The sequence below is a fragment of the Pristis pectinata genome, chromosome 27 (assembly GCF_009764475.1).
Source record: "Pristis pectinata isolate sPriPec2 chromosome 27, sPriPec2.1.pri, whole genome shotgun sequence".
In the NCBI taxonomy this organism is placed as follows: Eukaryota; Metazoa; Chordata; class Chondrichthyes; order Rhinopristiformes; family Pristidae; genus Pristis; species Pristis pectinata.
Window position 1 is genome coordinate 1,377,105 of NC_067431.1, and position 15,676 is coordinate 1,392,780.

Here is a 15,676-nt window from a genome sequence, read left to right on the forward strand (position 1 = left end):
GCTCATCCTGCACACATTGCTCCTCAGTGATATCATCTAAATTCTTCAAACATCATTGTGTGAAACCTGCTCTCCACTTAAAAATTGTTCTGTTTTTCTGTTCTTCCTTGTAAATAATTTCACATTATGTCCAACTGCCACCTTGACTAAGAGGGAACATATTTCTCAAATCTGGCTGTCTTCATAAACATTACCATCTTCTCTGCCGGCTACATGATGGCATACAAGCTGTGATCCATCTCAGACCCTTCCCAGTACAGACACAGGTTGGGGTCAAGCACGGCTGCATCATTACAGTAACCCTCTTCCTCGCTGCAAAACTGCACCCTGCCATGATAAGCTTCCTGGTGGAGTAATGTACAGGATGAACTGGGAACTGGAAACTGTCAACCTCTGTCATCTCCACTGCAGTACCTGGATCACCCCAACCTCTGATTTATACTATGCAGCTAACAGAGTATGTGTATTTGGAGACCAAGCTCCAAACCATAGTTAGTTCTTGCACGAAAGCTTACAAAGGGGATGGGCCTAGCATTGAACATCCAGAAGTCTTTCACCAACCTCTACCCACACCCCCCCCCCAACCCAATGCACAATGCCAGCCACTCTCCACCTTCTTTATGATCAAGATCTTGTGACAAGACCCTAGAAAACCAGAAATCAGATATCAAATCTTCAGAGCCACCTCTCAGTGAAGGCAGACGTTGGTGGCAGTTTTCGCCATGTCAACCTTCAGCCAACTGAAGAAATGAGTGCACAAAGAACCAGACCTCAAAAATGGATTGAGTTTATGGTTTCCTGAACAGAGATGAGGACACTGTACAAGAGGTACCTCAAAGTATTGGCAAAGGCCAGCAGGTACGGGATTGAAAACAGCAGGAATAAGAGAGTATTGGTCAAGGGTAATGGGTTGTTGTGAGCTGAGTGAAGGGTGATGCTTCTTCTGCCGAGATGTCATCGTTTCTCTCCCATTGTGTACGGTGAAATGGTCAATTGCTTCAATTCTTTGTGGGAGCTCTTTCCAGGATTTATCATTGCTGAATTTTATTGTGGAATTCAGTGGCTTAACATGTTAAACTCTCAGTGCAATAACCCACCCTTTGCTTTGCCAATCTGATCGCTCAGCTGGGTTAGTGAATCAAAGTGTTGTCTCACAGGCCAACGTCCCCAAATGTGATCAGTTGTCTCCAGTGGGATGGCCACATCATTTGTGGGCCTTCCACCAGACACCTGAAACAAACACTCTTCTCTGCACGTCAGCAGAGCAATGTAATTCCAGGAGTGGAGAGAAAACACTTAAGGAACATTCTTAGAAAAAATGTAACGTCTCATGGAGAATGCAGCCCACAACCGCTCAAAGGGAAGGAGCATCCAGGAAAGCACTGCAACTGTGACAGGCGCATGCAGAATAAATGCACAAACAGTGGTAGGAGTGCACATCCTGCCAAACAACACACCTACCCATTTGGTCCAGCACCTCCTGCCTTGCTTGTGGCAGAATCTGCAGGTCCCATGTTCACCTTGAAACTCGCAGAACTGGAGTGTAAATGTTTCATCAGCCAAAAGGGATTGCTTAAGGAGAATATTTTCCCAGCCAGTTTTGTATTGTCAGCAAATTTGGATGCCTTCACATGAATCCCTTCTTCAGTGAAGATTGTATGTTGCTGAGGTCCTGCCCAGATCCCTGTATCACCTCACCAGTTACATCCTGCCAACCTGAAGATGATCCTTTTATTCCTACTTTCTGTTTCTTCCTGTTAACCAGTTCTACAATATATGCTGATGTTACACCAACCCCAGGAACTTTTTAGTTTATACCAACCTTTTCATTTGTGAATTTATCAAATGCCTTTTTAAAACCTAAATGTACCACATCCATTGGTTCCCCTTTATTTAACCGAGGATGCACATGACCCACCTCTTGAATGGAAGTGCTGCCTGTTAATCAGAAGACCCAGGCCAGTATGATTGATATTGCCTTTACCATGTGATCACTTGTTTACTTTTTCTCACATTAAAGGCAGTGTTTTAACTGGAACGTCTTAGCAGCTTTTGGAAGTTTCCGTTGAGGTGTGTAATCATAGCACAGCACAGAAGGAGGCTGTTTCACCCATTATATCCATGCTGGCTCTTTGGATGCCTGGTTGATTCAACTTAATGTTATTCCAGGAAGTTTTAAACATTTCTGCCTCAGCTCATCTACTGAGACCCTTATCCATGTCTGTCTTACCTCAAGACTGGTCTGTCCCAATGTTCTCCTTGTCATCCTCTCAGTTTCCAACCTTTGAACTCAGCTAGATTCCTGCTGCAATATCCAAACTTCCATCTATTGCTCTTGTGCTCTGTGACCTAAACTGGCTCCTGGTTCAGCAACATCTCAATTTTAAAATTATCACTTTTGTTTTCAAGTCCAAACATTAATTTTCTGTGGTTTCTCCCATAACTTTGCCAGCCCCTATTTCTGCAGCTACTTCTGGCCCTGTGACCCTCTGAAATCTCTGTGTTCTACATTCTGGCCTGTTGTGTCAACTTCCCATTTCTTTTGACTTGCCCTAGGCAGCCCTTCCTTCGGCTGCTTGGGCCCTCATTTAGGGGGAAGTTCTCTCACTAATGTCTCCCTGTCACTCTGCAATGAATGATGTGGAATTAGGGAATATTGAGGAACAGTGGGATCTCCGTGTATAAGGATCACTGAAGGAGGCAGCACAGGTAAATAAGGTCATGAAGAAGGCATATGGGATACTTGCTTTCATTAGGCGGAGCACATAATATAAGAGCAGGGCAGGGGGTACAGCTGGTAGATATTAATAAACTTTTCCCCATTACAGTGGTGTCTATGACCAGAGGGTTTGGGTTTGAGGTGAGGAGCAAGAGGTTTAGAGAGGATCTGAGGAAGATTTTGTTTCACCCAGAGCGGTTTCCATCAGGAACGCACTGCCTGAGGAGGCGGGGGAGGTAGTAACTCTCACAACATGTAAGTAGTATCTGGGTGAGCACTTGAATCACCAAGGCACAATAGGCTTATGGTCCAGCATGCTGGGTAAATGGGATTAGTATAGAGAAGTAGTTGATGGCCAGTATGGTCACGATGGGCCGAAGGGCCTGTTTCTATACTGAATGACTCTACGACCTCTCTTCAAAATATTTCATAAAACCGATCTTTTCAAGCAAACTTTTGGTCACTTGTTCTAATATTTTCTGCTGCAGCTCAATGTCAAATTTTGTCTGGTATCATTTTTAAAAGATGCCTTGGTATGTTTTACTATGCCAAAGGCATTGTATGTTTGTGAGTGTTTGTTACCGTTGCTGGGGCTGCTGGCTATACTGTGGAGCTCTATGTTCACTCACACACTGTTCCAATTCACAATGAAATTCTTTCCGTTTTTCTTTGTGTTGCAGCTTCTGAGATTCAGATGATGACCATTCCTCAAACGCAGTACGTTATTGCAGAGGCTCCTGTAGCCACAGTGAACAGCGGCCAGATGAAGGCAGTGACACAGGTAAGTGTTTATTTTGGCTTGTTGACCATATCAACAGGATATTGCAGCTTCTAGTGTTGACATGTTTTTCCCTGTATTTGAAAACGCCAGAGAGTCTCTCAGCACAGAAAGGGGACCTTCAGCCCAACTGGTCCATGCTGACCAAGATGCCCATCAAAGCTAGTCCCATTTGGCCCATATGCCTCTAAACCTTTCCTATCCATGAACCTATCTAAATGCCTTTTAAATGTTGTTAATTTACCTGCCTCAACTACTTCCTCTGGCAGCTCGTTCTATACACTGACCATCATCTGCATGAAAAAGTAGCCCTCAGGTTCCTATTAAATCTCTCCCCTCTCACCTTAAACCTGTGCCCTCTAGTTCTTGATTCCCAAACCCTAGGAAAAAGACTGTGCCCCTCATGATTTTATATACCTCTAAAAGATCACCCCTCATTCTCCTACGCACAATGATGGAAGTCCCAACCTGGTCAACCTCTCTTCCTAACTCAGTCCCTTGAGTCACAGCAACATAAATCTCCTCCGCACTCTTTCCAGCCTAATGGCATCTCTCCTATAGCAGGGTGACTAAAACGGAACACGATATTCCAAATGCGGCTTCATCAGCGTCTTGTACAACTGCAATATGACATCCTAACTTCTATACTCACTCCTATACATATCCTTTTAGTGTTTTAACTGAAATGTTTAAGCAGCTCTGGGAGCTTTCATTAATATCTTTAATCATAGAATGATGCATCACGGGAGGAGGCTGATCAGCCCGTTGTCAGTGCTGGCTCTTTGGTTGAATTATGTTAGATGCAGACCATGTGCTGTACCCCCACTGCTGCATTGTGTATTGTTTTTCCTCGTGTTTATTCAATTCTTTGAATATCACCTCCACATTCTTCCAACACCTCAGGCAGTGTATATTGCTGTTGGGCACATAAAACACCAGTCGCCTTTAATGTGTGGTTACTGACCCATCTGCCCACAGTCTTTCCTTATGTGCTTTCAGTACTGTACATGGTTTTTCAAATCCTCCCTTAAGTATCTCTGCTCTGAGAACACTGACAGCTTCTCCAGTCTCTCCATGCGACTTAGCAACTGATACCATTTTAAACAATCCCTTCTGTGTCCTCACTAAAGCCTTCACTATGGTGTCTTGCTTGGAACTATACATAATATTCCAGCTGATGTCAACTAATGTTTAACATTTTACATAGGTTTAGCGAGGTTAGTTTGATCGGTTACAAAATTGGGCCACTTAATACTATTGATTGTGCACCACAGGTATTGATTTGCTTCTAACCGTGAGCACACATTTTGAGCACAGTGTGCCACTCAGCAGGTTTACATCTGCCTCAGCTGGCTGCATACGGTGCTGGGTCAGGAATTCAATGTGTCCCTTTTTGCTGTGAAGAATGGTGGTGGTCCGGCTCAGTCTCTAGCCTGACTGGGAGAAAGAGTGAAGGTCCAAAAGAGTAGGGGAGAAGGTAGCTCTGGCTCAGAGGGCTTGCTCTGTGTTTAGTGACCACAGGTCACAGGAGAATTGTCTGTGCACCCCACTTTCTGAGGAGGTGGTCATGGAGATCTGCCAAACAGTGTGTCACAGAGACGTACCTGAACTATCACCTGTGGCAGTCAAGGTCACAGTGGCCCCTAATATTTGTGCTCCTCTCTCCTTCCATGCTGGAGCTGGAGATGTCAATAATGTCTTCTAGTATGCCGCCTGTCACTGCAGGTCAGGGAGATGTACAGGCTGTCTGCTCAAGGTGGAGCAAATTCCTCTCCCAGTAGAGAGTCAGTTGGTCTGTGTCTGAGGGATCCATCATTTCCCTAATTCTCTCCATGTTTCTTCCTCAAACTCCCTTTCTCTGTGAGGTGGAGTGTAGACTCCACCTGTTAGTCTGATGGCTGCATTAGCAATGAACTTCCAGGATCCCCCAGCTTCTGGGAAGACGGTCATTATCGTGCAGTCACGCAGGATGAATTGGGCCCTTCAGCTCTTCCTGGTCCATGCCGAGCATCAAGCATCCACCTGCGGGAAATCTACACCGATCGCATCTTATTCTCCCCACATCCTCATCAGCTCCCCCCAGATTCTACCACTCACCTACATACTAGGGGCAATTTACAGTGGCCAACTAACTGCTGTGTAATGAATTGACCTGTACGATCGGTGTGCAACACAAGTTTTTCACTGTACCTTGGTACAAGTGACAATAATAAACCAATACCAATACGTTCACATCTTTGGGATGTGGGAGGAAACCCAAGCAGTCACAGGGAGAATGTGCACACTCTACTCAGACAGCACCTGAATTGAGGTCAGGATTGAACCTGGTCTCTGGAGCTGTGAGGCAGCAGCTCCTCAAGCTGTGCCACCCTAAATGTAACAACACTTTTGAATAAGAGAGAAAAAATAGGGAACTGCGGACCAGTTTGCCTGACACCAGTGGTTGGGGAAAATGTAGCAATCTATTTTGAAGGACTTGGTAAAGACACTTAGAAAATCAAAAAAGACTGAACATGATCCTAAAGTGAGGAAAATTATGTTTAAATAAACTCCACTGTAGTTCATTTAAGAAATGGTTGATACTGCTATTGGTTTATCATTTTCACTTGTACCGAGGTCCAGTGAAGAACTTGTCTTGCATACCGATCGTACAGGTCAATTCATTACACAGTGCATTGAGGTAGTACAGGGTAAAACACAACAGTACAGAGTAAAGTGTCACAGCTACAGGGAAGTACAGTGCAGGTAGACAATAAGGTGCAAGGCCATAATGAGGTAAATTGTGAGGTCAAGGGTAAACCAATGGATTTACACCTGGAATTTCAAAAGGCATTCAGATTACATGGGAATCATGGCACAGAAGCAGTCCATGCTATCGATTATGCTTCATGAACTTTTTCCCATTTTTCCTCGTCTCAGTCTATCAGTGTGACCCTCTATTCCCCTCTCCCTTATCTCTCAACCCTCCCTTAAGTGCATCTAAAGCAATGGCTTCAATCACTTACTGTGGCAGTGGGTTCCATATTCTCGCCTGCTTTGGGTAAGTTCCCGATAGGATTTCTTGATGATTGTTTTATAACACCAACCTCTAGTTATGCTCTTCCCACAAGTGGAAACTTTCTCTGTACCCACACTGTCAGAACCTTCCACCATTTTAAAGATCTCCACGAGGTCACCCCCCAGCCTCCTTTTTGCTGGAGGACAGGGGTCTAGTCTATTAGTCCTTTCCTGATATGGATATCATTGCATTTTTGGGATCATCTTTGTACATCTTCTCTGCACCCTCTCTGGTGCCTCTACCTTTCTTACAATACACCAGTATCAATTCCAGTACGTTGTCACCGAACCAAGGTCTGATACTGGTTTTAGAGAGCTTACCTATTGTCAAATTCTGCCATCTAAAAATAAACATGAGGACTTGATTTGCTTTATTTAAGGCTTTGCTCACTTGTGGGACAACTTGTAGTGATTGGCATATTTGAATTCCCTTTACAGCACAGGAGGAGGCCATTTGGCCCATCATGTCAATGATAGTAGGACTTCTACAAGTTCCATTCCCCCACTTTCTTCTCTGTAACTGATTTCTCTCACATAGCTATCAATTCCCCCGATTGCAGCAGCCAGTTAATCTCTAGCCTGTCTTTGGAATGTGGGAGGAAACCAGTGCACCTGGGGAAACCCATGTTATGTACTTTAGTGGTGTCTGAATTAATACTAGTGCACAGTGACCCATGTGGGAGAGTGCTATATATTTTATCGAACATTCTTCTTGCATTTCTTCTGTTGTTATCCATGACCTTAAACCAGCACATGGAAGGCACACATGTTGTTGATCGAGTGAATCCCAAATAACAGCATTACTTTCACAAGCCACCTCATTCTCCTTGAAATTGTTCATGCAGAGAGTTCTGTTGCTGCTTCCAGCAAACTCTACCCAGTCTCCCTTCCCACTGACCTGCAACACAGATCACATTCAAACACAAATGTGCATCTTCCAAATAATATGCAACGTCTGTGCAAAAATGGCACTGGTGTGGTGGGCCGAAGAGCCTGTTCCTGTGCTGTATGACTCTCTGGCTTCTGACCAAACTGTAGCACTTCATATTTATGCAATATTCACAGGTCAATTATGTACCTGTTTATCAATGTTCTCATGGCATCATCTGCAGTCCTTCTCAGTATTGTCTACACTCCATAATGTGGCACAATCCATAAATTTAGAAAATCAAACAAACTGCAGATGTTAGAAATCTGAAATATAAACAAAAATGCTGGAAAACTGATTTCTGATGTAAATTGTGCCCAACTCTGTCCCTTTGGAACACCACAACCTTCTCTCTCCCACTGTGACTACTTACATTTTACTCTCTCTCAATGACGCGAAGCCAGCTGGCAGTCCATTCTGCTGCTTGTCCCCTGGCTCGGCAGTTTGTGACCTTTCAGGGACTCTTTCAGTTTGTGGGACTCTTTACTGATAGGCTTGAAAGACTGGATAAAGTAGATATTCTTCATTACCACTGTCTGCTCTCTGTGGTCTCTTCAAAAACTACAGTAAGACTTGTAGGGCAATTTTTTTCCTTTTGAAATTATACTGACAATTCATGGTTCATGTATCTAGATGTTCTGTTCTCTCTTTAGTCAGGAATTTTTTCTGTCACTAATGTTAAGCCGAGTGTTAACCCTATGATATCTTCTCGTCAGGTCACACAGCACAAGAGCAGGCCCTTCAGCCCACCCTGTTCCCCACATTAATCCTATTTTCCAGCACTTGGTCCATAGCCTTAAATGCCTTGGCATTTTGAGTGTTCGTTTTGAAACTTCTTAAATGTTGTGAGCGTTCCTGGCTCCATTATCACCCCAGACTGTGTGTTCTAGATTTCAACCACATTCTGGGTGAAAAAATTCTTCCTCAGTTCCCCTCTAAACCTTCCCTTTACTTTAAAACTGTGCACCCTGCTTTGGGGAGATGTTTCTCACCATTTAGACATAGGAGCAGAATTAGGCCATTTGGCCCATTGAGTCTGCTCCACTATTCGATCGTGGCTGATTTATTTTTCCCTCAACCCCATTCTCCCACCTTCTCCCCGTAATCTTTGAAACTTTACTCATCAAGAACCTATCAACCTCCATTTTAAATACACCCAATGACTGTCTCCACAGCCGTCTGTGGCAATGAATTCCACAGATTCACCATCCTCTGGCTAAAGAAATTCCTCCTCATCTCTGTTCTAAAGGGACGTCCTTCTATTCTGAGGCTGTGCCCTCTGGTCCTAGACTCTCCCACTGCTGGAAACATCCTCTCCACATCCACTCTATCCAGGCCTTTCAATATTCGGTCAGTTTCAATGAGATTCCACCCCCCCCCCCCCCCCCCCCCCCCACCCAACCATCTGTCCTTCTGACCTCCAGCGCCATCAAATGCTGCTCATACATTAACCCTTTCATCCCTGGGATCATTCTCGTAAACCTCCTCTGGTCCCTCTCCAACGCCAGCACATCCTTTGATATGGGGCCCAAAACTGCTCACAATACTCCATATATGGTCTGACCAGCACCACATAAAGCCTCAGCATTACATCCTTGCTTTTATATTCTAGTCCTCTCAAAATGAATGCTAACATTGCATTTGCCTTCCATACTACCAACTCAACCTGCAAGTTAACCTTTAGGGAATCCAGCACTAGGACTCCCAAGTCCCTTTGCACCTCCGATGTCTGAATTCGCTCCCCGTTTAGAAAACAGTCTATGTCTTTTATTCTTCAACCAGAGTGCATGACCATACACTTCCCTACGCTGTATCCATCTGTCAATGTTTGCCCATTCTGCCAAGCCTATTTTATCATGTGCTTCCAAGTACCCCGAAATCTTATCCTCAATAACGAACTCTAACATCTTACCAACCATTGAAGTCAGGCTAACCAGCCTATAATTTCCTTCCTCACAGTCTCTCCGCATAATGCCTCTGTCTACCTTAACACCAGCTGCTCCATCATCTGACCTAACACTCTGGTTCCCATCCCCCTGCCAACCTAGTTTAAACCCTGCCCACAAGGACGTTGGTCCCTCTTGAGTTCAGGTGTAACCTGTCCCTTTTGTACAGGTTGTACTTTCCCCAGAAGAGATCCCAGTGATCCAAAAATCTGAAACCCTGGCTTCTGCACCAACTCTTCAGCCATGCATTCATCTGCCATATTTTCTTATTCTTACCCTCACCGGCACATGGCACAGGCAGCAATCCAGTGATTACCACCCTTGAGGTCCTGCTTTTCAGCTTCTTTCCTAACTCCCGATATTCCCTCTTCAGGACCTAGTCCTTTTCCTATGTTGTTGGTACCAATGAGCACCATGACTTCTGGCTGATCTCCCTCTCCCTTAAGAATGCAGTGGACTCGATCTAAGATGTCTCTGACCCTGGCACCTGGCAGGCAACTTACCATCTGGGAATCTCATTCTCGTCCACAGAATCTCCTATCTGTTCCCCTAACCAATGAATCCCCTATCACCACCACAGTCTCCCCCCTTCCCCCCTGTGCCACAGAGTCAAACTCAATTCTAGAGACCTGGCCGCTGTGGCTTTCCCCTGGTAGGGTGTCCCCCCACCCAACAGTATATAAAATGATATACTTGTCATCGAGGGGAACGGCCACAGGGGTCCCCTGCACAGACCTGTTCCCTTTCCCTCCCCTGACGGTCACCCAGCTACCTGCATCGTGCAACCTAGGTGTGACTGCCTCCCGGTAACTCCTGTCCATCATCTCCTAGTTTCCTGAATGATCCAGAGTTCATCCAGCTCCAGTTCCCTAACAGTCTGTAAGGCGCTGCAGCCTGATGCATTTCTCACAGGTGTAGTCATCAGGGACACTGGAGGTCTCCCTGATTTCCAGCCTCCTGCAAGAGGAGCAAACTACTGCCCTGCCTGCCATTCCCAGTGCTCTGAACTGTGCAATAAGAAAAAGAGACCTTATCTGAGCCTCACCTTGGCCTCCGCTCACATACTCCGCCTCTTCACGCTGAAGCCTCTTGAGCCAAAGTCTCAAGACCCCACTCTTACACTGAGCCTCTCCTACAATGGCTGCTCCGTTTGAGCTTTCCTTTTTATTGGCAGCTGCTGCCCAATTAGTTAAGCAACGAGACTTGCTCTCCAAACTGCTTCCCGCTCTCAATCCTGTAAAATCTACTATATTCTTTATTAGTATGTTATATTCTTCTGTTCCCCCTTATCTATTATACTAATCACATCCTCAAAGAACTCTTAGATTTTCCTTTCCCTTCTTTCTTAAGTTCTAAGGTTACTTTAGTTGCCCCTCAGGAACAGTTCTGTTTCACTCCTTTTCATTTTATCTTCCCAAGTTCAGTCCATCAGAAGCAGATTTTCTGCAATTTATTAACAGATTTTATCTCTTATCATCTCAGAGTTTTATATTGTGGTCACTGTTGCCTTACTTGCTTTTTCTGCTCTGGTTCATTCCCCATTACTGGAACCAAAAGCAAATCCTCTCTTGAATGGCTTTTTGTAAATTCAGATTAGAAAGGAGGCCTTTACGCATTGTATTAATTCCATACTCTTTTCTCCTCAACCTGACTTTTTAGTTAATTAAATTCTTTAATTTGTCAGCACATTTCTTCCCCATCTCCTTCCCCCGTGAGGTGGTCTATAGACCACACCTATTAGGATGATTGCTCTTTTTTCTGCTGCCATTATGTTCCCCCTGTTTTCTAGTTCTGCTATGTCTGCTGTGTTCAGGGGCAACTGGGATATCAAATAGTCTGGGCAGTTGTTTGGAAAAGAGATGTGGTTTGGCAACAGTTAGTGGTGAACACTGTAGATGAGGGGTTTGATGTTCCGAATATCTAAGAGGAGGATATTTTGGTTCACATAGGACTGGATGTCAAACGACCAGTATGCTGATATTTAGAACTTCATGATCAATGCACAATCTTTGACATGTTTTCTCCCCTCAGACTCACTATGTGATATCAGAAGGACAGACTGAGATGGACTTGAAGCAGAACTCGAGACTTGATGTGCCTCAGACACAGACAGACACGTCCCTACAGCAGCAGAATGCGCAATTCATCATTACCTCAACAGCTAATGGGAATGGAACTACTGAGGTGCCAATCACAAAGCCCTAGCAGTCACTTGCTGGACACTGTTCCTCCCCAAATTCATACCAGCTCCACTGGGAGTGGAGCTGCACCTTGTGGCATGCATTTTATAAAAGGAAAGCGAGAGAGCAGAGACTTAGGTTTACAGCTTTTCCCTTCCACACGTCCCTTCCCTCATCACCTACCCTTCAGATGAAGTATTAGAGCAAAGGGCAGGAAAGCAAGAAATTGGGGTTGCTGATGATAGTGTGAGCTCAGTGAGATCGAGCTGATTACGTCATTGCAAAGGAGTTGGACCCTGTTTTTAGAGAAATGATTGAGGAAGCTGAAAGAAATCAGGTGGCAAAGCACTGATGAACTGACCAGCTCTGTTCACAAACCCTCACAACCAATCGTTCCAATTGCCTTTTGACCAAGGAAGCTGCGTGTCTACGACCTGCTGAGAGAGACTGCGCCCCAGATGAACTCTGATGTCATTTGGGAGTATAAAGCTGAGGACATGGTATTATTAATCAAAAGTCCACTAAGGCTGCAGAGCTGGAGACAGTGAGCTGGATTCTCAGTGACTAAAGTTAGGGTGAGTTTGTAAGAGACAAATCAACAGGAAAATTCATTGCTGAACTTGTGCCATTTCTCAGGCTGAGACACTTGCCTCCTCCTGTGGGTCATGTTCTTTTCTGGGTCTGTTCCCCAGACTTGGACTGGGATGAGTGCAGTCTGGTCGGCTTGAACCCGAGGCAAACATAGCAAGCACACACGCAGACCGGAGCATGCTAGGGTCTGGAGATGTATTCTCTTCACTCGTTCTAAACAGACCAAGATGGAAAAGTTTTAATGAATGAGATTTTAATGCTTTATTATTTAAAAGTTTATGTTAATTGCAAACTTCTGTGATTGTATAATTAGAGAAGCTCTGTTCTAAAAGTGTTTAAAGATCAATAAAAATATAAATGTGGATTCTGTGACTCTGCTCTTCTCTCCAGCATGTATCCTACCCCACTGATTGCTGCTTACCTCCAACACCCCTGTGTGTAAGGAGCCAGGATACTGCAAAGAGGAGGGCAGGACCACAGATCCAAAGTCTGGGCTCCTTAAATTGCAACGATTTGGAATGTAATTTCAACTCCTGGGTTATCATCTGATTTTCTTTTTCATTTGCTGACACTGTGATCTCCTGAAAATGAAGGTTGGTGTTCTTCTGATCAGAATATTACGGGATGGGGCAGGAGCCTCTTCACCTGCTGCATTGTCTTTCAGGAAATGTTGACCTTTTTGGCTGAAATTCTACTGATAGAAGTTTACTAAGGACCCAAAACTTAACACTATTTAAATTATTGTAACTCATAATTCAGGCTCATGAATGATTTCCAGTTCCTTGTGCTTCCTGTGGGTCTGTCCCTGCCCTCGTATGTGTGTGAATTGGCAGTGATACACCCACTAAATGTGCGACAGCAACTGGACATTCCAAACCTCAGCACTTCTGCCAGTGTTAATGTGGCAAAGTATTGCTTCAGATCTTTAAATTTTATTCAGTTATCAGAACATTTATTTGGCAAAAGCTGAATATAACAGACATGTTATATAATTGCATATTTATTAACTTGGAAGAGTTACAGGGATTTTGAATACTGCATCACTTCAAAAAAAAATCCAAATAAACTCCGAATGTTGTCTTGACAGAAGGAACTGAACTGCAGCCATGTTTAACATCTCATGCCTTGTCATCGGATTTTGAAGAATAACATAAACCCAAAATTGGCATTGTTTGTTGTTGCTGTTGTGTAAACCTGACAATGAAGTCTGCCCCTTGCATTATCACAAGGCGATGCACATGTTGGATTTCAACAACTTTCACAGGAACAGCCCTTGTAAGAAGAAATGTTTTCGAGGCTGCTTATTGATCCATTAGGCAAAGGTCAAACAAGAAGAGACTGGGAGAGTTGAGCAAAAATTTGACCAAAGGAAGTGCAGGGAAAATGGGTTGAGACCCTTTCTATGGATGGAAAGAGAAGAGGGGAGGTAGCCAGTATAAAGAAGGGAAGGAGTGGGGCATGAGGTGGCAAGTGATGGGTAGACCAGGTGAGGGGGAGTTGGGCAGTTGACTGGCAGATGTAGAAGGGAAGGATGGGGAATAGCAACAGAAGCTGGGGGGGGGGGGGGGGGGGCGGTGACGATGTGTTGCAGATGATGGAATCTGATGGGGAAGGAAGGTGGAGCAATGGAACCAAATAAAGGAGATGGGGTGGGCAGATGTAGTAGGTGTGGGAGGGGAAAGTAACTGCCCACAGACCAGGGCGCTGCCGATAAGGTCTGGTGGACTGGTCACTACCTTGCAGAGGCCAGACGGCAGTTCTCGGACACCTTGTACCTACCTCAAACCATGACCTCATCAACAAGCATCAGGTCACTATCTCCCGTACCACCACGGACCTCATAACTTCTGGAGATCTCCCCTCCACAGCCTCCAACCTGATGGTTCCCCAACCCCGTAATGCCCATTTCTGCCTCTGACCCATGATCCACAAACAGGACTGGCCTGGTAGGTCCATTCTCTTACCTCGACACCAAGTTGTCCACCCTGGTCCAGTCCCTTCCACCTGCTTCCAGGGTACCGTGCATGCTCTCCATCGTCTGCCTCATTTTCACCATTGATGTCCAGTCCCCATCAGGAAGGTCTTGGGGCTCTCCCTTTCTTTCTAGAACATAGATTCAACCAGTTCCCATCTACTAACACTCCCCTCTGCCTGGTAGAATTTATGCTTACCTGCAACAACTTCTCTTGACTCCTCCCACTTTCTCTAAATCAAAGGTGTAGCCATGGGCACGTCCATGAGCCCAGTTACACATGCCATTTTGTTGGCTACATGGAGTAGTTCATGTTCCATCCTTCACCAACTCTTTCTCCGCGACATCAATGACTGCATTGGTGTTGCATCTTGACCCGTACAGAACTCCTCAATTTCATCAACATTGCTCCTAGCCTCCACCCTGCTCTCAAATTCACTTGGTCCATCTCCGATACCTCTCTCACTTTTCTTGAACTCTTGTCTCTATCTCGGGAGACAAACTATCCACTGACATTTAGTACAAACCCACTGGCTCCCACCGTGCCGTCCCTTTCAGTTCCTTCATCTCTGCTGCGTCCGTTATCGAGATGAGGCCTTCTACTTCACGGTATCTCAGATGTCCATTTCCCCCTCTATCCCCTCCCACCTCCCCCCACCCCGGCGTGATTGATGGAGCCCTCACCTGCATCTCCTCCATTTCTCACATGTCTGCTCTCAACCCACCTACCTCCCCCCCCCCCCCACCCCCCTGGCCCGCAGCCCCCAGGCAGGACAGGGATAGAGTTCCCCTGTCCTTGCTTTTTAGCCCACCAGTCTCCACATCCAGCACATCATCCCTTGTCACTTACAGCAACTACAACGTGATCTCACCCCTGTCGCATCTTTCCCTCCCCTCCCCTCTCTGCTTTCCACAGGGGCCTCTCTGTGACTCCCTGGTTCGCTCATCCCTTCCAAAAACCACCACCACCCCCCACCCCCCCGCCCATAACCATAGGAAGGGTAAACTGGTTTATTATTGTCTTATGTACTGAGGTACAGTGAAAAACTTGTCTTGCATATGGTCCATACAGATCAATTTATTACACTGTATTGAGGTAGTACGAAGTAAAACAATACAGAGTACAGAGTAAAGTGTCACAGCTACAGAGAAGGTGCAAGGTCATAACAAGGTAGATTGTGAGGTCAAGAGTCCATCTTATCATACCCAGGATAGCCCTCGGGATCCCAGAAGAGTCCTCTGTTTAAAACATTACTTTTCTATGAGCATTTAGAGAATCATGGACTGATTATAGGGACAGCCAGCATGGCTTTGTGAAGGGAAGATCTTGCCTCACAAGCCTGATAGGGTTCTTTGAGGAAGTAACCAGGAAGATTGATTGAGTGTAGTGTAATGGATGTAGTCTACATGGATTTCAGTAAGGCGTTTGACAAGGTTCCACTTGGAAGGCTTCTTCAGAAGGTCAGAGGCCAGGGATCCAGGGAGGCTTGGCTGTGTGGATTCAG

General features: G+C 45.2%; 1 protein-coding gene across 2 annotated transcripts in view; it reads left to right on the forward strand.

The window, feature by feature from the left end:
* The window catches only part of prdm10 (PR domain containing 10), a 153,299-nt gene extending 139,939 nt beyond the window's left edge, over positions 1-13,360 (forward strand). For both annotated transcript variants that reach the window (XM_052040007.1, XM_052040008.1), the window contains exons 22-23: positions 3,400-3,500; positions 11,460-13,360. In XM_052040007.1, coding sequence (XP_051895967.1) covers positions 3,400-3,500; positions 11,460-11,633 — 275 coding nt within the window. In that variant the 3' untranslated portion in view covers positions 11,634-13,360. The remainder of the gene's footprint in view (positions 1-3,399; positions 3,501-11,459) is intronic.
* Positions 13,361-15,676: the final 2,316 nt, after the last annotated feature.